General features: G+C 36.4%; 2 protein-coding genes across 3 annotated transcripts; both read left to right on the forward strand.

Moving 5' to 3' along the window:
- Positions 1-7406: 7406 nt before the first annotated feature.
- On the forward strand, positions 7407-9228 carry pth1b (parathyroid hormone 1b). The gene is made up of 3 exons (XM_065261524.1): positions 7407-7531; positions 7629-7728; positions 7812-9228. Exons 2-3 carry the CDS (start codon positions 7637-7639, stop codon positions 8017-8019), a joined length of 300 nt encoding a protein of 99 aa, XP_065117596.1. The 5' UTR covers positions 7407-7531; positions 7629-7636; the 3' UTR covers positions 8020-9228.
- Positions 8607-19832, forward strand: btbd10b (BTB (POZ) domain containing 10b). Of its 2 annotated transcripts, none has more exons than XM_065261522.1 (8): positions 8607-8747; positions 11971-12166; positions 12389-12668; positions 12873-12975; positions 18130-18250; positions 18451-18648; positions 18741-18851; positions 18954-19832. In XM_065261522.1, exons 2-8 carry the CDS (start codon positions 12013-12015, stop codon positions 19280-19282), a joined length of 1296 nt encoding a protein of 431 aa, XP_065117594.1. In that variant the 5' UTR covers positions 8607-8747; positions 11971-12012; the 3' UTR covers positions 19283-19832. The 2 variants fall into 2 exon arrangements, with proteins under 2 accessions (XP_065117594.1, XP_065117595.1); XM_065261523.2 differs by having other exon boundaries at positions 8610-8747; positions 11974-12166.
- The last annotated feature ends 1721 nt before the right edge of the window (positions 19833-21553 follow it).

Genomic DNA, 21553 nt, shown 5'->3' on the forward strand with positions numbered 1-21553 from the left:
CAAATGTGTAATGCTAGCCAAACTTTTACGCAATTTTTTTGACCTACTTATATTGTTTTGTTTCTTTTTTAGTTGTAGGTCATATATTAAAAAAACATGCATTTTCAAAAAGGATGCAAATTTTTTACTAAAAACAAAAAAAATTTTTTTTATTATTTTAAAAACAATTGCAGTTTAACATTACAAAAGCCAAATGTTAATAGTAAACATGAACATTGCACAAATAAAGTGCAAGTGTAAATAATCAACATGTGAATTTTTGTACAGTACTATATAATGCAGAGCTCTTTAACTGCTTTTGTTTATAACTTTCATAAATTGTTACATTTCAAGTATTCACAACATATAGCCAGTCTTCTACTAATGACTAGAATTGCATTTCATGTTTCATTTTTAATATTTAAAAGATACATAGGCTAAACCGCCTTTCCATTACATTCGGACACGACTGTCGGAGTTCGCCCCCTAGTGGCAGTCATGATGAAATTTCAGTTTTATCCTAAATCTGTGTCAACATGGGAGAGAAGCTCATTCCAGTGCAAGATTCTTTAATCTACGAATATATTTATAATTAATAATTTACTTATCAGTAATCAATCGTTTTTAAAGGATTCAAGTGCTAATGTTAAAGTGAAACAAAAAACAATTAATAATTTTCACCTTGCAAACAGTGTTTTGATTGGAACACACTGAAATACACACTTCTGGTCAGCGTGTCACATGTGGTGTAGTCGCACAAAAAGATCAAATTGGATCCGAAAATGATGCGTCCGCAGATGGTTGGCACACCACGCAGCCCCTTTCCAACTCTACTTCCGTTTTATCGGCCCTCATTTGTCATGAACAGTGGAAACGCAGATTTGAAGTAATCAAGCTGAATTTAAATCAGACAAAGATGACCAGCATAACGGATAAAGATGATTGGAGGGTCGCATTTGGCCCGCAGGCCGACAGTTGACTAGCCCTAACATACACTGAAAAAGTTGTTTCAACTTAAAAAGTAAGTTACCTGGTTGCCTAAATTTATTTTAGTTAATTAAACTTAAAAATATTATTATAAATTATTATTAAAGAATTTTACAAACTTTTTTCAATTAACTAATATTTTTAAGTTAAATTAACTTAACAATTTAAGGCAGACAGGTAACTTACTTTTTTAAGTTGAAACAACAATTTTTTACAGTGTAAAAGAAGTAATAAGCAAAACTATCTGTATTTATTGGTAGATGTCATTCTTAGTAATCAAATATCAGTATCAATTTTGTGTTGGTGCATGCATTGCTAGTTTCCAATTCTTATAGTGCTCCGAGTGGATGTGTTGAGTATAATCCAGTTAGTTGCCAGGACTCTTTTAAAAGTTTTAAAGCTTTTTGCAATGGCTCGTTACAGTATGTGAAATCTAAGTATTACTATGCAGACACTGCGTTCTTTGAGTGGGATAAAGCATGAAGGGTTGTAGACAGTCTCCATTTCTGCAAGAGGATTAGTGGAGAGAGTGTCAGCATGAAGCTTGACTGCCTCAGGAATCTTTTTAATACCCTATGCATGGACACAGCCCGGCTCTGTGGAGCAGAACAGGTCATGCTCAGCACCCAGAAAAATGTGACTGAAAGATTTTGTGATTCTGCGTCTGACAGGTTCCTGTTTTAGAATGAAAGACCCCAGACTTTTTAACTTTTTGTTTGTCTTTCTTTGGTGCACTAAATATTTTAAAAGAAACTCAAGCACCTGTATTCTGCTTTCATGGTTAACATTTTTGTAGTGAGCTTTGTGTGAATTTCCTTGAACATTTGTAAGTGACTCTTTAATCCAAGTGACTCAAAGTATCTTTTTTTAGTTTGTGCATTCTGCATTAAATGAACCCATGATCTTGACGTTTCTAGCACCATGCTTTGAGCTACAGGATAACAAAATGATATGTTGAAATAATTAATTGGTGTTCATTAGCTCACCAGCATCTTTACATATTATCACAGTGACACCTTGTGGGCATTTTATATCAAATATTACCAAGGCGTCTTGTGGCAATATTGAAACAGTATACAGTAAATGCATAAGTAGGAGAGAGCGGGGCACAACCTAACGCTTTTTGGTTTTGGCTCAATCATTCAAAAAATATTTGAGTTTGATTAATTATATTTTTACACAAGCAACACACACATCTCTGCTACAAATAAACTGTTGAAGTTTGTTTCTAGTACTTACCATTCTTGGACAATTACACCAAACGTGACAGAAGTGCAAAACGTTACAACTTACCCCATAGGTGGGGTTAATTGTAACAGGCAGGGGGTTAGTTGTAACACTTGCTAAAAATTAAGTTTGCAGGCAAATATTTCAATACTATTTTGTCTATATGCTTAAAGTGGATATTAAAGTTTATGTAACTGTCTATAATAAACAGATATCCACACTGTATTCATTCATCCAGCTCTTTTCTAACAATAGTTAAATTATAAATGGATACAAATGTCTAAATATGTGAGACAATTATGACAATTTTGTGTATGAGTATGTGACCCAGTCTGTAATAACCATACAACAGTTTCAAAAATCAAATTCTGAGATAATAAGCATCAAAGTCTGGTTTTAGCCATTCATTTCATTATGATTTCAATCTTTGACGTGACCATATATTCAATTAAAATGAAAGAAATTAACAAAAATAAATGTAACACGATTTTTTGATAAGACAGGCACATTTATTTTGTTGGCATCCAGCAATCATTCGTGTGTAGTCGATTTAAAACAACAGCAAGAATTACGCTAATGTTAGCGGTTTTCATATCGTTGTTGCTGAGGGGTTAGTTGTAACACAGCGTTACAATTAACCCCGCTGGGTGAAAATATTTTTAAGGCCACCAAAAAAAGTTGCAAAGATCTGCAGACATATTTAAAAAGACACAGATTAATATGACATAGCATTGGATTTGGTATCTTACACACCCAACTTAGAAACCGTAAAAAACATATGATGAAAAAATTTACTTACATGCCACCAAAACACTTGTTCATCAATAACTCTCAGGAAAAACATTATACATTTCCAATAATTTGCGGGAGATCGTCTTTTGGCAGCGGAAAAATAAAACGCTCAACCTTGTGCAACAATGTAAACAGTCCGTGTTACAACTAACCCCGCGTTAGTTTTTGCCCAGCACACCCCTACATTAAATGAATAAAGTGTTTATGTCAAGTCAAAAGTCATTAAGTGTGCTTGACCTTGACCAAGGGAGATCAAATTACTTTTGATCCATTATGGTTAATGAAATCAATAGTCAACAGTAGTGATGTCAAAATAAACTGCATTTGCACATGTTTATACTGTACAGTAACATCAAATTGTCAAGGTTATATTGAATTATGTTCTGTGCAAAAGCAGGAACGTTAAGAAGTATTGCACCTTTTGGCATGACAACAAAAACCTTAAAGTATTATTTACTATACTATTTTTCCTTGTTTTAGTTATTTGTCTGCTTGTTTATTTGCATGCATACAGTTCTTGTTCAAGTGATGTTCATCTATGACACTTTTTATCAGCTAAACCACTAATTTACAAGAAGTAATGAATTAAAGCTGGGCTTTATTATATTTTAGTTTACTAATACAATTATTTTATCAAAATATCCAGTTATCTTCCCATGATATAGTTCATAAACAACCAGATGCAGAGCAAACTATGCAACTCCCGTGAAGCGGCACAAGGTCGTAATTTCTCTTCAAGCTGCATGCAACATACACAGAGCAATACGTTCATCTCCAGCCATTCATTATTTATGTCTTTCAAAGAATAGCTGAAATGCATTTGAGGTTGCATATTCATCATTTCAATTTCTCACACATGCCAAGCTAAAAATAACTCCCCAATTATTGACAGGTTCAACAAAGCACTGGCTCCAGCCAAAGGTTAAACGTCTGACTAAACCCCACTTTAAAGAAGACCTGCGTGGTTCTCATGGGGCATGTCTCACATTGTTACATGGGGGTGACCCCTGTTAATGGTTTGTAAGCAATTCTTCGCCTTAATTCTAAGCGGTTCCCCCGCAGACCACTGCTGCAGCATGCCATCGGCGACATGACAAACATTGTGACCACATGAGGTAATGAGAACAGCTTGCTTGGGTTGACTCAACATGTGCATTGCTGAGTTAAGGCTGTGCTTCATTCCGATCCTCTCTCAGGTGCACAAACACATAACTTATTAATGTTTGACATGACATGAGGTAAGTTGTTTATGCTTGTTGTCATTTCAATGTGCTGAGGCAAATGTATTTGCATGCAACACATTTGTTAATGCAATAAAAACTCTCTAGATATCTAAATAGAATTTATGGGGTACCAAGAAATACATAATACAATTTATTTTAAATAGTAAACAAAAATCTGGTGCACATTTGTGCTTAGTTTTGTTAAGTAAAAACAACTTCATATGGTAAGTTTTGTCTTTTTTTCTTTTCTGTGTAATACCTAATTTAACAAAAAGACAAAATCAAAATAAATACAATTTTAAGACATACAGAATTAGCTTAAATCTGTGATAAACACTAAAGATACAGTACTTTATAGCAACCGTAAATTACATTCATCACACCTGTTCACTCTCAGAGAGGTCCTGAGCTTTGTCTGCAGAATACCAAGCTTCACCATTGATGTGGTTTTGATTTACATTTGGCAGACGTTTTTATTCGATGCAAACCTACACAGTGCATTCAAGCTATACATCAGTATTTTATCACTATGTGAGTTCCAATCATACCCATGACATTTGCATTGCTAATGCAATACCCTAACTGAGAACACTATTTACCGCAAATATTTCTTATTTACTGATACATTTATTTACAAAAAAAATAAAAAAAAAATACATTTGGAGATAAGAAATGCAATGTTTAAAAAGAACATGGCAACAGTTGTTTTTAAATATTTGTTTAAAAATCTTAATGTGTTTTACAATTTGTATTGTATTGTATAAAAAAAATGATATTTCTTCAGCTAAACAATGTTTTCATAAACTCAGGATATAGTGGAATAAGGGGTGGTGTTGTATGTATTGAATGCATTTATGTCTAACTATTTTTGTGTCTGTTCTTGTACTATATGTTCTTTTATGTGACAGCCTGTGCATTGTAAAAAGTGAAAAGTTGGATCAACTTAGAAAGTTACTTTAATTGGTAACACCTAAAAAATGTATGTTTATTCAACTTACATTTCACTCAAGTTTCACTTGTGAAAATTGAAGTTGAATAAACTTTTTAGGTGTTGTGAAAGTATCTTTTAAGTTGAACCAACTTTTCACTTGTGTATGCCCAAGACAAATTTCCCTAAAGGGACAAATTGTTACAAAGCATATAAAAAGTTAGTCTGAATAAAAAAGTGTATAAAATGCATATTTAAATAAATTCAGCAGGTGGCAGAATATTATGAGGACTATTTTATTAACCACCCTTTTACAAGCTACTTCAGTCTATTTTTATTAGCCAAGCTATGTACAGTAGTAAATGATATAGATAAACTACATAATTTTTTAAAAATAATATTGTTTAGGTTAAAATGTCATTAAATACAGTATAGAGTATTAAAAATGTTATGCCTCTACAAAGCTTTTAAGTCACAATACTCCGATCTGAGCATCTCTGTAGTGAATGAGTAAATTAAAAATATATATTATTATTATATATTAGTAATTAATATAAGAATTAATGGTAACCCTTTACAATAAGATCATATTATAGTTAATGCAATTGCTAACAAGAACAATGAACAATTCTTCTATAGCATTTATTTATCTTAGTTAATGTTAACTTCTGCATTTACTAATACATTTTAAAAAATCAAGCGTTGTAACTGTTAACATTAATAAACGCAACATGAATAACTGTATCGACATTAACTAACATTAACAAGAATAACTATTTTGTTCATTGCTTGTTCATGTTGGTTAATGCATTCACTAATGTTTACTAATACAACCTTATTGTAAAGTGTAACCAAATTTATTAAAATATGTTTTATAAAATATAAAAGGAATTGCAAGAATATTACATAATTTCTACAACCTCACCAAACAGTTGGACCTCTTCGACTCCTCGGTGCTGTTCTCTGTACCATGCATCATGTGTAACTGACAGAGAAAAAGCCTAGATCACGTTTGGGAACATAGTGTGCCCTGAGATATTACATCCAGTTAATATATTTAGTTTCATTTGCTTTTTAAAATTGTTCCATTATCTAATATTTTAAAACAACACTTTGATTACAATTTATGGCTAATAGTTTAATTTTAGCCTGTCTGTATGTTTTTAAAGCATGTTGTAAAATGTCTTATTCAAATTGATTATTAGTATTATCGATATTAATATTTCAGTTCTGAATTTAATTTCAGATTATGAATACTGATGGGTAAATTGCATCGCAACTCTTTTGACTTTCAGTAAGGTATTGAACTCCAGATAGCTGCAGTGAGTTTATAATTTCAAAAAAGCGGTTTCTATATAGCAAAATAAGCTTTTCTTTGCTGCAACAGAGATTTGTTACTCCACGCACCTCATTTTGGTTCCTTACTAGGACTTACTGCATGTGTCATGACAGCCATTCCTCTTCCACATTTAGAAAACTTCTCTCATGGTAACCTAATGTGTCCCATGAGACAATGACAAGGTTATACAACTCCCGTAGATCACAAAAGCTTCAGGTGGACTTTGTTTGCAACATGATGTTTGGCACTGCCCTCCTTGTGCCACAGTCTGACCTGATAAACTGCAAGATCAAATCTTGGATATGGTTACAGAATAAAACAAGATGTAATCTGTCATCCCAGGTGGGCATTAGGAGTTGCAGTCTCCTGTTGCCTAAAATTTAGGCTAAAATAAATCAAAAGAAGTTATATTTTTTGTTTTGGACAGTTAATTTTTTTCGTCTGTTTGTACGTTTTTGTCTATCCTTGTTAACTTTTGCCACCTCGACACATCAGTTTTGATGTGTACATTTTAGATCTTCTGTAGGCTATTTATTTATTCATTCATTCAATATTTTTTTATTTACTGTCTGTTCTCTCCCAAAATAAATAAAACATTTTATGTTTTTAATGTTTCTAAAACATTTTCATCAGTTTTTGGTATAATAAAGAAGTATATTGTGATATAAGTATTTGTTATTTTGCAAGACTATGTACTGTGTCTCTGGTCATAATATAATGAAGTGCTTTTTGACATATTAAAGCTGTTAAACATCATGGCCGTACATGGCACTGGTTTGACAGTGCTGTGATCATGGGGGTCTTGACCAAGGTGTTGAAAACAGTTTGTGGGGGGTGTTGGTAGTCATGTGTCATTATGTGCATGCCAGTCTCCATCAAAGCATGGATGACATCACCATCAATAATGAAGATAGCTCATCAATGGCCAACAGGAGGGGGCTTGTGCGTATAAAGAGAGGAGGTTTAGCCCCAATGCAAAAATACAACACATGGACCCATTCGCTATACAGCAGCTACAAAATATCAAACTAGTCAACTAAAAGTTAACAAGTCTTGGTAAGTTAAGGCATTGGATAGTAAGTGTAACCTGTCTATAATAATCATTGAAAGATATTAAAAACCACTCTATTCACTACAGTAACTTATCCTACAGGTATCATTATGTCATCCATACATTCATTGGAGAAAACTATTTTGGTCATTGTGCTGTGGGGCCTTTGCAGTTTGCTGTATCTGGAGGCTTTACCAGTCAGGTAAGAGAGAATAGGTTGTTACTTTTGGTTACTTTTATTGTGTACGTGAAAATTTTATCACTTTATTTCTCTCTCTGTAACAGCAAGAGGTCGATCAGTGAAGTTCAGCTCATGCACAACGTTCGTGAGCACAAGCAGGTGCTAAACAGACAAGACTGGCTTCAGCTGAAACTCAACAATATCCTCACACCTTCATCAAATGACTCCCAAAAGGAGCAAAGAGGAAAAAATGATGTTTCATCCAGTAAGCGTTTAAAAAAAGGGGAACGTGCAACATGGATCTTGAACTGACAAAACTGACCCCTTTGAAAAACTGATTAAGTAAATAATGAAAAGTGTTCAACGAGAATGCAGGAAGAGGACACAGTAAGTGTCTATTAAAAGAAGTGCTGTTTTGCAGAGCATTTTTTTATTTTAACATATATTTATTTATTTAAATATTAAAATATAGAATGTTCAAATCATGTGTAGGGAATACTGTACACATGTCTTAAACTTGTAGTTGCCTTGTCACTGTTCTCTTTTCTGTGTAAGAGGAATTTTAAAATGTATTTTCACAAGTTTATTTTCAGAAACTTTTTTTAAATGTATTTTTTAAATAACTTTTTGGACAACCAACGATTGCACTAAAATGTGGACCAACCTGTTTCACAGTGTTTAGAAAAGTACGTGTTAATCTTTCTTTCTTTCTTCCTTTATTTCTTTCTTTCTTTCTTTCTTTTTTCTTTCTTACTTTATATCTTTCATTAACTTCTCGTATTTTTATATTCATATTTTATTCTCAATCATTGCTAAACGCGTCGGCTTAATGTGACGCCGCAATTCTCGCGATACTTCGACCGGGACGCGAAAGTCTCGTTTCCTGTCAGCACTGTGGCAGTTAGTAGTCAAATTCGGTTTTTCAAAAAAAGCTGAGGTGTTTTCTTCAGCTTCTCGAGTCTCGTTTTTCGTTTTCCTCTCGGGTCAGTACACATAACTACTTATTCTACAAACTATGCTTACCACGACACTGTAAAAAGGTAAGAATTTGGTCAAGTTAAATTTAAACGTTTGTTGTTTTGTTGTTTAGCTTCGGTGGCTAGCTACCATTTCTGTGTCGCTCGCTGATGTTTGTGTGTTTACTTCACACACCAGATACCCAGATAAACATTTAATTACAAGTTCCTTTTTAATTACAACATTAATAATTCATATGTGAGGCGTGCAGAATTGTATTTCTCTCTTTCTTTGTTGTCTTGCATCGAGTCTGGCAGGATCACACACACCAACAGTCATTGATGTCAAACCCTATCACTGTTTATCAGATCAAGTGAGGTTTTTTGTACCGATGCATTTTAAATTTTAGCTTTATGAAACCTTATAATTTTATAATAGCATTACTACAATGCAATGTAATTGCAGTGACAGTAATAAACCAACCAAGTGACGCATGTAAAGCACATTTTACTAGTAAATAAATATGTACGGGCTAAATTATAAGTAATAAAGGATTCATTTGTAGCATCTTGGCATCATTTGTTTTTGTAGATGTCACTTGGTTTGATATTGTACCTCAATTTTTCTAAATGCTTTCTTTTTTTACGTCATTAATTGGATGTGTTAAAAAAGTAAAGTTATATATATAGGTTGCTTTATGATATTGTAGCAGGTTATTAAGGCATTATAAAAATACTTTTCGTAAAGGTTCCTGTGTAAACACTGCAGGTTTATCAAATATTAGACAGGATGAGAAATTGAGCAATTCACACTTCCTCGTGTTTACCAAATGAACCAGTTTGTCACCCTGTGACTCATTCCAAAGGTTAACCATCCTGATTTTAACTTTAACAAAGACGACATCAACTAAAAAGTTTATGCAAGCTTATAAGTAGGGATGTATATATATATATTAATCTCTACTGTACAGCATGGGTATGGTTAAAAAAAACGTCACTTGACATATTACAGATTACATTGGAAAGATTTTTTCAGCCTTTTTAACATTTTGGCAGTTGGATGTTTGCATGGGAGATAAGTTTACATAGTCAAAACCAGGCAAAGTTTTACCCGAAGCTCCTAGAGCTAGGGGTGTAACGGTACGCAAAAATCACGGTTCGGTGCGAACCCCGGTTTTGAAGCCACGGTTCGGTTCATTTTCGGTTCAGTAAGGGGAAAATGCAAACATTAAACTGCAGGTTGTTTATTACTATAAACTTTTTTTACAATTTGTTTACACTTTTTTAAACACTTTTTATTAAAATATAACATATAAAATATATATAAAATGAAAAATAATAAATAAAATACTACTGCAAAGTTCTTTTTTACATTATTTTATAACAGAAGGTAACTCTTTTCTTAACCTTTTCTTAAACTTTTTCTACTAAAACCTTGAACTAACAAATTCAATTCCTGAATACATTTATGAACTATTAGCCTACATTTTTGACACCAAAAATGTTCTGTTTTGATTTATTTTGGATTGTTTAACTCACAGTATTGAATTGGCTATGTACCATCTCTGTATAAAAATAATATTACTGCTCTATGTGTAACTGCATAGCAAGCAACATGATGATATACTTATTATACACTCATTTTGAGATTAGTGAGTTGCATACCTAGCCATCTTTGATCTTTTGCATGTTTCTCCTAATCTTTGCTTGTGTTGTCAATGTAAGCTGTGACTTTACTAACGAACCCCTCCGCAGCTGAGTAACAACTGAGTAAGCCCGGGTTACAGCTCCTCCGTGTCCCGACCAGCTGATCGCATTGTGACAATGATATGATTGACATGAGGTGCAGATGAAAAATCTGATCACGTATTCCTTATTCTCGCTGTCACAGAAAGCGTGTCTCATGATTGCGTAGCAACGAAAGACACGCAACCTCTCATGCACTTTTGAAAGAACAAAGATGCGCGTTGACACGCGTTTAACATGCGCTTTTAGATACGACACGTAAACGTTTACATCAATAATCAAACGGATATACAACTAAGTAAATAAAAATTTTTCTGCGGGCCTAATTATGTTATATGTTTGACAGAAGACTTGCGCTGAACGAGGAGACTTCCGCCGCTTAATATGTTCGTGCGGAAACACACCTATTATGTTCCGCACAGGCGCACACAAAATGCATTCGGCCTTTCGGTGCACGTGTGCACCGTGCCGAAAGCCCTGAACCGAAACGGTCCGGTTCGAATACACGTACCGTTACACCCCTACCTAGAGCTGTTTTATTGGCTTATTGTGTTGGGAAGAAAGGGGTGGGCTCATTGTGTATTTGTTGTGTTATTTTAGGGTGTTGGTCTAAATGGACAACTATCTTAGGAATTTCCTGAGCTTTCCAAAAAAACTGTGCTGTGCAGCTTCAATGCACCAAGGGAGTTGTTATGGTAGACAAAATGTTTAAGTCACAAACCGTTTATCATATCCAAAGAATAATTTATGTGTTGGTAATACGTTTTGGTTTATTTACTTCGATTTGTGTTTTAATTATTATATTTACAAACCTTGGTGTTTACATACCCATACATACTAGTACTACCCCAAGAATACCATACTCCAAAAATAACATGGTACTGCTACTAATCTGGTAGTTTCTTTTGTTACAGTGTACAAGTATAAAGCCACCCAATGAGTCAGTACAGTCGTATGACAAACAGCAGGGCCCAAGCCTATTTCTTTTATGCATAACATTCATGACACCAAGCTGTTTTTACCCCAGGCACTTCCTGATCAACTAAAACAGAAAACGTTAGCACACACCCTCTCTTATTACTTTATCAGCCGTCTCCTCTAGTGCCTTATAAATGTTATTTATTTATAGAGGACAGTACTTACTGTAAATATACTAGATTTTATAGAGAGAGAGAGAGAGAGGTGCCGAGAACTATCATGTAAATGTTTTGATGATAGTTGTGTCTATTTAATCTCAGCTTGAAATGAATCATAGAGTATTTATTTATACAATAACATTGATGGTTAAAAAAATGATTTCAATTCCTCATGATGCTGCAGGTGGTTTCAGTATAAAGTCTAAGACCGCTGATGTATCACAAGCTAACAATGACTGTAAGCACATTTGAGTGTCTTAGTTTTTACTATGCAGAGATGTGAACGATCCTGACATTAGCTCTTTGTGGTGTCATGGGAGTTATATTACCTTAAATTATAATGGGAGCTTATGCCTATGAGGAGTCACAGACCTTATTCAGAGGTTACTTTTTCAAATCTCTCCTTCTTTCGCTCTCCACATCAGCAGACTATGTGTTAGTCTGGACTTGAAACTGACCAGGTGAAAATGAACATGCATGGCGCCACTGGAGGCTGTGACCGATCCAGAGATCGCCGCCGTTCCAGCGACCGCTCACGGGACTCCTCACATGAGCGTGGCGAAGGACAGCTCACGCCCTGCATTCGCAATGTGACGTCACCAACCCGCCAACAGAACAGCGGTGAGAAAAAATCATGCCATTTACGTCTAGATAGATAGACCGATGATTTGCCATTGTTATGTAGCTTTATTGGCAGAGTAGTGCTTTGGCAATGTAAAGGTCATGGGTTCAGTCACAAGGGAACATACATAGTGATAAAACATGTAAAGATTGAATGCACTGTATGTTGTTTTAGATGAAAGCATATGACAAATGCCTAAATGTTATGTTTTCTGTTAACAGATCGTGAAGGTGGCTCATCCCGGCCCAGCAGCCCCAGGCCTCAGAGGATTTCTCCCAGCAGTAGCAGTGGGATTGCTAGCAGTCGCAACAGTAGCCTGTCCAGTTCAGAAGGCACCTACAAGTGCATTGGCCCCAGTGAGATGGTCTTCGTATACGAGAATGTCAAAGACGGAGCCCGCAGCGTGCGCACATCAGAGAAGGTCACACTCATCGTGGACAACACACGCTTCGTGGTTGACCCCTCGATTTTCACAGCACAGCCCAACACCATGCTGGGCAGGTTAGGACTTGTTTATCTGTTAAAGGGATCAGAACTTGTTCACACTTACAGGTTTTTCTTTTCCTTGAAAGGAAGATAAATGGGAGAATGGGAGATGTGCTATATATATGACTTTTAAATATCTGCTTTAGTTATTGAATAACATGAAGGTTGAGAAGATGGACAGAATGCAATTAAGTTTTTGAATGTATTTATGTATTGTAGAATGTTTGGATCTGGGAGGGAGCACAATTTCACTCGACCTAATGACAAAGGAGAGTATGAGGTGGCCGAGGGCATCAGCTCCACTGTGTTCAGATCTATTCTGGTAAGTCTTTGTTACTGGATATCCCACACATTTACTTGCCCCACTTGCAAGGATAAAGCCACTAGTTTTACACAGAAATATCTCATGTAGGACCGTGATGACTCCTGTTAAATATAATCCTAACTGTCCTTGTTGTACCAGGGTTTCCATGGGGTCTTAAAAAGTCTTACATTTCAAAATCAAAATGTAAGGCCTTAAAACAGGGGTCACCAATCCTGGTCCTGGAGGGTTGGTGCCTCTGCTGAGTTTAGCTCCAACCCTAATTAAACACACCTGAAGCACCTTAATTATTTGCGTCAGGTGTGTTTGATTAGGGTTGGAGCTAAACTCTGCAAAGACACCGGCCCCCCAGGACCAGGATTGGTGACCCCTGCCTTAAAAAGTCTGTTATAGGTCTTAAATAATTTTAACCAGGTCTTAAAGGGATATTCCACTTTTTTTGAAAATATGCTAATTTTCCAGCTCCCCTAGAGTTTAACATTTGATTCTTAACGTTTTGGAATCCATTCAGCTGATCTCCGGGTCTGGCGCTAGCACTTTTAGCATAGCTTAGCACAATGGAATCTGATTAGACCATTAGCATTGTACTAAAAAATAACCAAAGAGTTTTGATATTTTTCCTATTTAAAACTTGACTCTTCTGTAGTTACAACGTGTACTAAGACAGACAGAAAATTAAAAGTTGCCATTATCTAGGCCGGGTGTAGGCAAGTTCGGTCCTACAGAGCCGCAGTCCTGCAGAGTTTAGTTCCAACCCTAATCAAACACACCTGAACAAGCTAATCAATGTCTTTAGGATTTAGACATCAGGTTAGATTATCAGTGCTTAGGCTAAAATATGCAGGACTGCGGCTCTCTAGGACCGAACTTGCCTACCCCTGAGCTAGGCAGATATGGTTAGGAACTATACTCTCATTCTGGCGTAATAATCAAGGACTTTGCTGCTGTAACATGGCTGCAGCAGGCGTAGTGATTTTACGCACTGCACGAAAATAGTCCCCTTGGTTACTTTCAAGTTTTAAATGGGAAAAATATTAAAACTCTTTGGTTATTTTTTTAGCGCCATGCTAATGGTCTGATCAGATTCAATGGATTGTGCTAAGCTATGCTAAAAGTGCTAGGACCAGACTCGGAGATCAGCTGAATGGATTACAAGACGTTAAGAATCAAATGTTTAACTCTAGGGTAGCTGGAAAATAAGCATCTTTTCAAAAAAAGTGCGATGTCCCTTTAAGACCTGGTTAAAATTATTTAAGACCTATAACAGCAAATTTAAGACTTTTTCTTTTCCTTGTGCCAGCGTATGCGATGAGACGCCATTTGCGTTACTATGGTAATATACTTACTGCCACCAGCTTATAGATGACAAATGAGGGTTGTCCCTCCTCTCACGTTTGCTAGTGCGCTCTCCTTGAAGATGCGTGTGTCACAACCCATCAAACACAAATCTGCCCATTGACTAAATGAAGAATTTCCGGTTTGCACAAAAAGTAATAATTTGCTGATTCATTCTAACAGTTCTGAATTAAAACGGAATTAACCAAAGCTTTTAATTAATTCTTTACTCTGTCTTTGTAAATTTCTAAGAGCATTATATGATATATAAAATTGAATATAGTCTCTCACTGTTCCATGAATAAAAGCCCACTGCTCCATGCATCCTGTGCATTAGACGCTGCCAATGTCTCCTCAATTTAATTATTTCTATTTTTGCCATAAAATATATCACTGCCATTGTTTAGTCCCAAGATGCACACCAGTAATGTATTTTGTAATGAATGTCTCTAAGAAACTTTTTAAATGTCCTAATATAAATAAAAAATAGTGTTGTAATAATCTAAACACTGTCTGGGAAACCACCCATATATATTTTAACATGCCTCAACATGAAGGATGGCCCAGGGCCAGCGTGAGAGACACTCAGGCCAGTAAACAGTATTGCTTCACCCTCAGTCTTTATGTATTCTTATGCAATGTATCCATTGAGGCACATTTTAAACATGCCGAAAAAACTATGTAATGTTTTGCACAGTTTGCCATCAAATTCCAGGTAAAGCAGACAATTCGGGGGCCTTTTTTTACAACAAGCAACTACTGTAAAAAAAACCTTGAAGCACATAGTGTGTATGGTGTTTAAAAGGGTTGCCAATAACCCTTAATCTGGTCCACTGAACTTAATGGCGAGACGTATGAATGAAGAGAAGCGACAAGACAGCATATTAATGACACCGTTTTATTAATATTGATACGTTGTCATCTAAGCTTGAGCCCTATTTAATATTTTGTTGTTCAAGAAAACATGTTTTTCATACTTTATTTGAACCAAGTTCTATTGTCTCATCACAATTGTTGTTTTAAATGCTTTGCCCACTTAGGTCTATTTTTATTACCAAAAATTATCAGATTACTTGATCATCATAAATCCAAAATAATTTTTAGTGAAAACCCTTGATTGGTTAAAACATTTACACAATTTCTGATTTTAGTTAAATAATACATTTTCTATTTATATATTTCATCATTGAGAATTTCTTAAAACTTCATCTTAAAGTCTAAAAGTGAAAAATTCTTGTAATATTAAATAAGTATAAAAATCTTGTCTCATCTTATTGTCGTAAACCCACTCTTGTGTCTCATTTCGTCATGCGGGGTGTCTCGCCACACCTTGAGAAAATGCGTGTTGTTTTTGTCATCAAAAGTTGATGAGTCATAAAATTGAATTTCATTGTCGTGATATAGGTCTTAAATGTCATTCATAATAGTTTTAAAAAGTTTTTTAAATAATTAAGTTTGTATTTGTGAAACCTGCAGAAACCCTTTGTACAGTTAGCAGAAGCAATGACAATAAAAAAATGTAAATGCTGTAGAATTGTCCGATATAGTCTGTTTCTATTGAGAAGTACAATCTGGGAAATTTTGGATTAAGATTCATCCGTCATATTAATCTGTTAAATAATAAAGTGAAGTGCAGCATTAAGCTTGTCATGAGCTTTGCTGTGTAACCTGCTGTAATGATCTTTCAGCACAGTGTTATGTGGAGTTGAAGTAAGGTTAGTGTTTAGTATGCCTCTGTAGCTCAGAGCCATGTAGAAGATCGATAAACCCGCAGATGAATGCATTTAAAGTGTCACTGACAACCAATCCACTGAGAGATGTGTAGCGTCTAAAGCCCACACAGCCTTAGTTTTTTCTGTTTGCAAATGGTCACTGAAATATTACTTGGCATTGCTTTTCTGACGGAATGATATTATTGTACTTTTATTATGTTTTAATTTGAATATTATTTAGATATTGTAGTGGAGAGGGGATAAAAACCTACTTTGCAATGGTGTTATGACACGTCAGTCCTGGGTCCGCTTCCCTTTATCATGATGCCCCGCCGAGTCTGCCCAGTGACAATCAACTGCTTCCTTTAACTTTTAATTTAAATTATTAAAACTTTTAATTAGTATATAGTATTCAATATACACTCACCTAAAGGATTATTAGGACCACCATCCTAATACTGTGTTTGACCCCCTTTCGCCTTCAGAACTGCCTTAATTCTACGTGGCATTGATTTAACAAGTTGCTGAAAGCATTCTTTAGAAATGTTGGCCCATATTGATAGGATAGCATCTTGCAGTTGATGGAGATTTGTGGGATGCACATCCAGGGCACGAAGCTCCCGTTCCACCACATCCCAAAGATGCTCTATTGGGTTGAGATTTGGTGACTGTGGGGGCCATTTTAGTACAGTGAACTCATTGTCATGTTCAAGAAACCAATTTGAAATGATTCGAGCTTTGTGACATGGTGCATTATCCTGCTGGAAGTAGCCATCAGAGGATGGGTACATGGTGGTCATAAAGGGATGGACATGATCAGAAACCATGCTCAGGTAGGCCGTGGCATTTAAACAATGCACTAAGGGGCCTAAAGTGTCCCAAGAAAACATCCCCCACACCATAACACCACCAGCCTTCACAGTGGTAAGAAGGCATGATGGATCCATGTTCTCATTCTGTTTACGCCAAATTCTGACTCTACCATCTGAATGTCTCAACAGAAATCGAGACTCATCAGACCAGGCAACATTTTTCCAGTCTTCAACTGTCCAATTTTGGTGAGCTTGTGCAAATTGTAGCCACTTTTTCTTATTTGTAGTGGAGATGAGTGGTACCCGGTGGGGTCTTCTGCTTCTGGAGCCCCTCCGCCTTAAGGTTGTGCGTGTTGTGGCTTCACAAATGCTTTGCTGCATACCTTGGTTGTAAAGAGTGGTTATTTCAGTCAAAGTTGCTCTTCTATCAGCCTGAATCAGTCGGCCCATTCTTCTCCGACCTCTAGCATCAACAAGGCATTTTCGCCCACTGGATTGCCGCATACTGGATGTTTTTTCCCTTTTCACACCATTCTTTGTAAACCCTAGAAATGGTTGTCCGTGAAAATCCCAGTAAATGAGCAGACTGTGAAATACTCGGACTGGCCCGTCTGGCACCAACAACCATGCCACGCTCAAAGTTGCTTAAATCCCATTTCTTTCACATTCTGACATTCAGTTTGGAGTTCAGAGATTGCCTTGACCAGGACCACACCCCTAAATGCATTAAAGCAACTGCCATGTGATTGGTTGATTAAATAATTGCATTAATGAGAAATTGAACAGGTGTTCCTAATAATCCTTTAGGTGAGTGTATAGTTTATCTTCTATATGATCAGCCAGGTCTGGCTCTCTTTCGAGGGTTTTTTCTCCCAAGGACTTTTGTCCCCATGGGGTTTTTCTCCTAGGAGTTTTTTCATTTTTCAACCCCTCGGGAGTCAGCTGACATTAGCTTAACTTAGAACTGCGTTACATATACGCTGCTTACTAGTACAGATTAATATTAGCCGCTGTACTTAGCTACTTTGTTGTCCTATGATTTTATTTTTCTGTTTTCTTTTTGTTTTTATTAATGTAAAGCTGCTTTGGAACAATTAAACAGTTGTGAAAAGCGCTATATAAATAAAATAAAATTGAATTGAATTGGGTCCCCGGGTTTGTGTGAGCTGCGTGAATCGGCAGCATTGCTCAGATAACATTGGCTTTCATCCATTTTCCCTTAGAGGGCTGTCTTTATTTGGTTTGGCTTCTGTAATGGCAGCGTTTGTGTTGTCTGTTTTTTCTCTAACTGGCAGGATTACTATAAAACCGGGATAATCCGTTGCCCCGATGGAATCTCGATACCTGAGCTGAGGGAAGCATGCGACTATCTCTGCATCTCTTTTGACTACAGTACTATCAAGTGCCGGGACCTGAGTGAGTAATTCCTTTGCTTAAGAAATCCCCTCCATGATACATGAGATTCTGCTAATCTGTTATCAACACCAAGTTTTGTGATCTAACAACAATAGTGTTACCTTAGTACCCTGCATTTTGAACTTATGGTTTAACATCTTCATAATTAGAAATTATTATACATGTTGGTTTGTTGTTCATGGCCTAATTACTCTTTGTAGGCGCCCTGATGCACGAGCTGTCCAATGACGGCGCTCGAAGGCAGTTTGAGTTTTACCTGGAAGAGATGGTGCTTCCTCTGATGGTGACAAGCGCTCAGAGCGGTGAGAGGGAGTGTCACATTGTCGTGCTCACAGACGATGACGTGGTTGACTGGGATGAAGAGTACCCACCCCAGATGGGAGAGGAGTATGCACAGAGTGAGCACACACCTTCCTGTCTGATCCTACGTAGGTTAAAGTGTATTTGTTGATTGTAATAATAATTTTTTTCTGTTGTATTATTATTTCAGTTATTTACAGTACAAAACTGTATCGTTTCTTCAAGTACATTGAGAACCGTGATGTAGCCAAATCAGTTTTAAAAGAGCGAGGTCTCAAGAAAATCAGACTGGGTATTGAAGGTAAGATACTGTATGACATAATTATAAACCTTTTAGCCAATCTATTTAAAGGAAAAGCTTTAGAGGATGAAACCATATTGATCTTCCATCCTGCATCTGTAGGCTATCCAACATACAAAGAGAAAGTGAAAAAGCGACCAGGCGGTCGACCCGAAGTCATTTACAACTACGTCCAAAGACCCTTCATCCGCATGTCCTGGGAGAAAGAAGAGGGCAAGAGCCGACATGTGGACTTCCAGTGCGTGAAGAGCAAGTCCATCACGAACCTGGCAGCAGCCGCCGCGGACATTCCCCAAGATCAGCTGGTGATGCACCCTGGACCGCAGGTGGATGAACTGGACATTTTTCCCAACCACCCTCCACCCGGTCACCACTACAGCAACAACTTTAACAACGAGCCAGACACAGACGGCCCGTCGCCCGCGGTCTGAGAGCAGACGCTCTTCCAACAGCATGCTACAGCATGAACCAGTGACACTATAACCAGATTGCCTTCCGCACCTTCTCCACAGCCTTAGAGCCTCAACACTCTAGTTACTGTATTGAAATTTAAAAAATAAAGAACAAACCCAATATGAACTTGGGATATCGGCATGGGCAGTGTTCTGTTTTGTGTTCTCTTTTTTTATTCGACCAAAGGAAATTTGTTTGTTTGTCGTTTGAAATGAAGTTAGCAACCTCACCTTTTGTGTAATTGGGACGTTCTTTTCCATTTTATTATATTTGTAACCGCAATGAGTATAATTATTATTATTATTATTTCTAGTTTCACTTAACGCGTTCGGGTTCAGTGCCACTGTTTTTTTTTAAAGCTCTCCGTGACCTCCGCCGAGCTCCTGTGCTGCACGACTCTTCAGGAGATCCATTTGCCTGGCGAATGAATGCAGTGTTTCCTTAAGTGGACGTTAATTTATCTGCTCAAGATTTGTCTGTTCAGCGCTTGAAAATCATTGTATTAATAAAGCTATATAATATAATGTATACCATGTGTAAAGTTGAATTATTGGTCTGCCTGTTGTAAGGCCAGCAGTGGCTGGTGTGCCAAGAATTATAATAGAAACTCGTGTTAAATCTGGGTTTGGAAATAATTCAGTGCTAATGTCTTTCAAATTGTTTACAATTTGATTGGTCAGAGGCTGTGCACAAAATATAAATAAATTTAAACTTATGTTAGCAATTGTTTGTCCTTAATTTAAATGTCCATCATGGCTCATCAGGTAATGATGGATCAAAATATGGACATTTTAAGAATTTATAAAGTGCAGTGATCCAAACTACACACGTTTTTGAAAAATGTGCAGTTTCAAATACAAATAATAATTTAGATGCTTAGTCCATTCTTGACACTCGACCACAAAATCAGTAACAAGGGTAATTTTTTTCACTGAGATTTATGAATAAATAAGCATTCCATTGATTTACAGTTTGTTAAAATGTTGCGTTTACACCAGCTATGGTATGGGCGGCAAAAACGCGCTTTTCACACGTCGTTAGATGTTTGAACATTTGACTAAACATGTACATCACCCACGCTTGCGGCATTTCACTAGAATTTCACACGCAAATTTCACTGGTGTAAACGCAACAAAATGCTGCGTTTACACCAGCCGCGATAGGGGTGGCAAAAACGCGCTATTTGTGTGTAGTTGGACGCTTGAACATTTGAGTTCATTCGCGCGTGAAATTCTAGTTAGGGAAATTCACGCGGAAATTTGCGTCATGGGAGGGGCTTCTGCGACTCCGCGGAGACTCCGCTCGCTTCCTGTAATCACGTCACTACTACAGCAAGGTCCTGATTGTTAAAGCGGCGCGGAAATTCACCAAAGTTCAGATTTTTCAACTCTCGCGTTTCCCGAGGCAACGCTCTATTCGCGCATTACGCGCCTCAGGATAATAATCCGCGTGTAATCGCGTCTTTGCATTGACTTAACATGTAAATCACACGCGCTTCCCGCCTCTACCGCAGCTGGTGTAAACGCAGCATTAGGATTGGACAATATTTGGCTAAATACAACTAGTTGAAAAATGTGAATCTGAGGGTGCAAAAAAATTGATAAAATCTCAAAAGTCGTCCAAATATAGTCCTTAGCAACACATATTACTAATGATAAATCCATTAAAAAAAAAAATTATATTTATTATAGGAAATTTACAAAATATCTTTACTTTATATCGCAATGATTAAAAAATTTTAATGGCATAAAAATTCTAATTTTGACCCAAACTATGTATGGTTATTGGTTCAAATATACCCATCCCTAATGACTAATGGTTTTGTGGTCCAGAGTCACGTTTAGTCTTGTGTGCATAATTTCAAAGACAAGACATTGATTTAAAAATAATAATATAAATAAAAATTTTGGATGTAGAACTGTGCGCTTACCCTGGTGAAAAAACGGCACTAAAATAGACGGACACTTTGTAATCATACTATTTTCGGGGACTATATCTGTCTAAAGATAAACTTGAGAACGTAGTGTACTCAACTGTGCTATTTTGAGACAACATTTTTAATACACTAAAAAACGATTTAAGTATTACTGGTGTTTGGCATACTTAAGTGCACTGAAGTACGACTGAAGTAAAACTATACTTTAAATGAGTATATTTGTAATGTATAACCTTCAATTATTTAGTGCAAAAAATACAACAACTACAATGTACTTGCTAGTATTTGGGTTTAGTTTTAGTGTATTCAAGTT

The sequence above is a fragment of the Paramisgurnus dabryanus genome, chromosome 2 (genome assembly GCF_030506205.2).
Source record: "Paramisgurnus dabryanus chromosome 2, PD_genome_1.1, whole genome shotgun sequence".
Lineage (NCBI taxonomy): Eukaryota > Metazoa > Chordata > Actinopteri > Cypriniformes > Cobitidae > Paramisgurnus > Paramisgurnus dabryanus.

Excerpts from the sequence above, each read along its gene's own strand:
- btbd10b (XM_065261522.1), top strand. The coding sequence starts at position 12,013 with ATGAACATGCATGGCGCCACTGGAGGCTGTGACCGATCCAGAGATCGC. Across the intron at positions 12,669-12,872 it reads CCCAACACCATGCTGGGCAG|AATGTTTGGATCTGGGAGGG; the intron begins GTTAGGACTTGT and ends TATGTATTGTAG. Across the intron at positions 18,852-18,953 it reads AATCAGACTGGGTATTGAAG|GCTATCCAACATACAAAGAG; the intron begins GTAAGATACTGT and ends CTGCATCTGTAG.
- pth1b (XM_065261524.1), top strand. The coding sequence starts at position 7,637 with ATGTCATCCATACATTCATTGGAGAAAACTATTTTGGTCATTGTGCTG. Across the intron at positions 7,729-7,811 it reads CTGGAGGCTTTACCAGTCAG|CAAGAGGTCGATCAGTGAAG; the intron begins GTAAGAGAGAAT and ends TCTCTGTAACAG.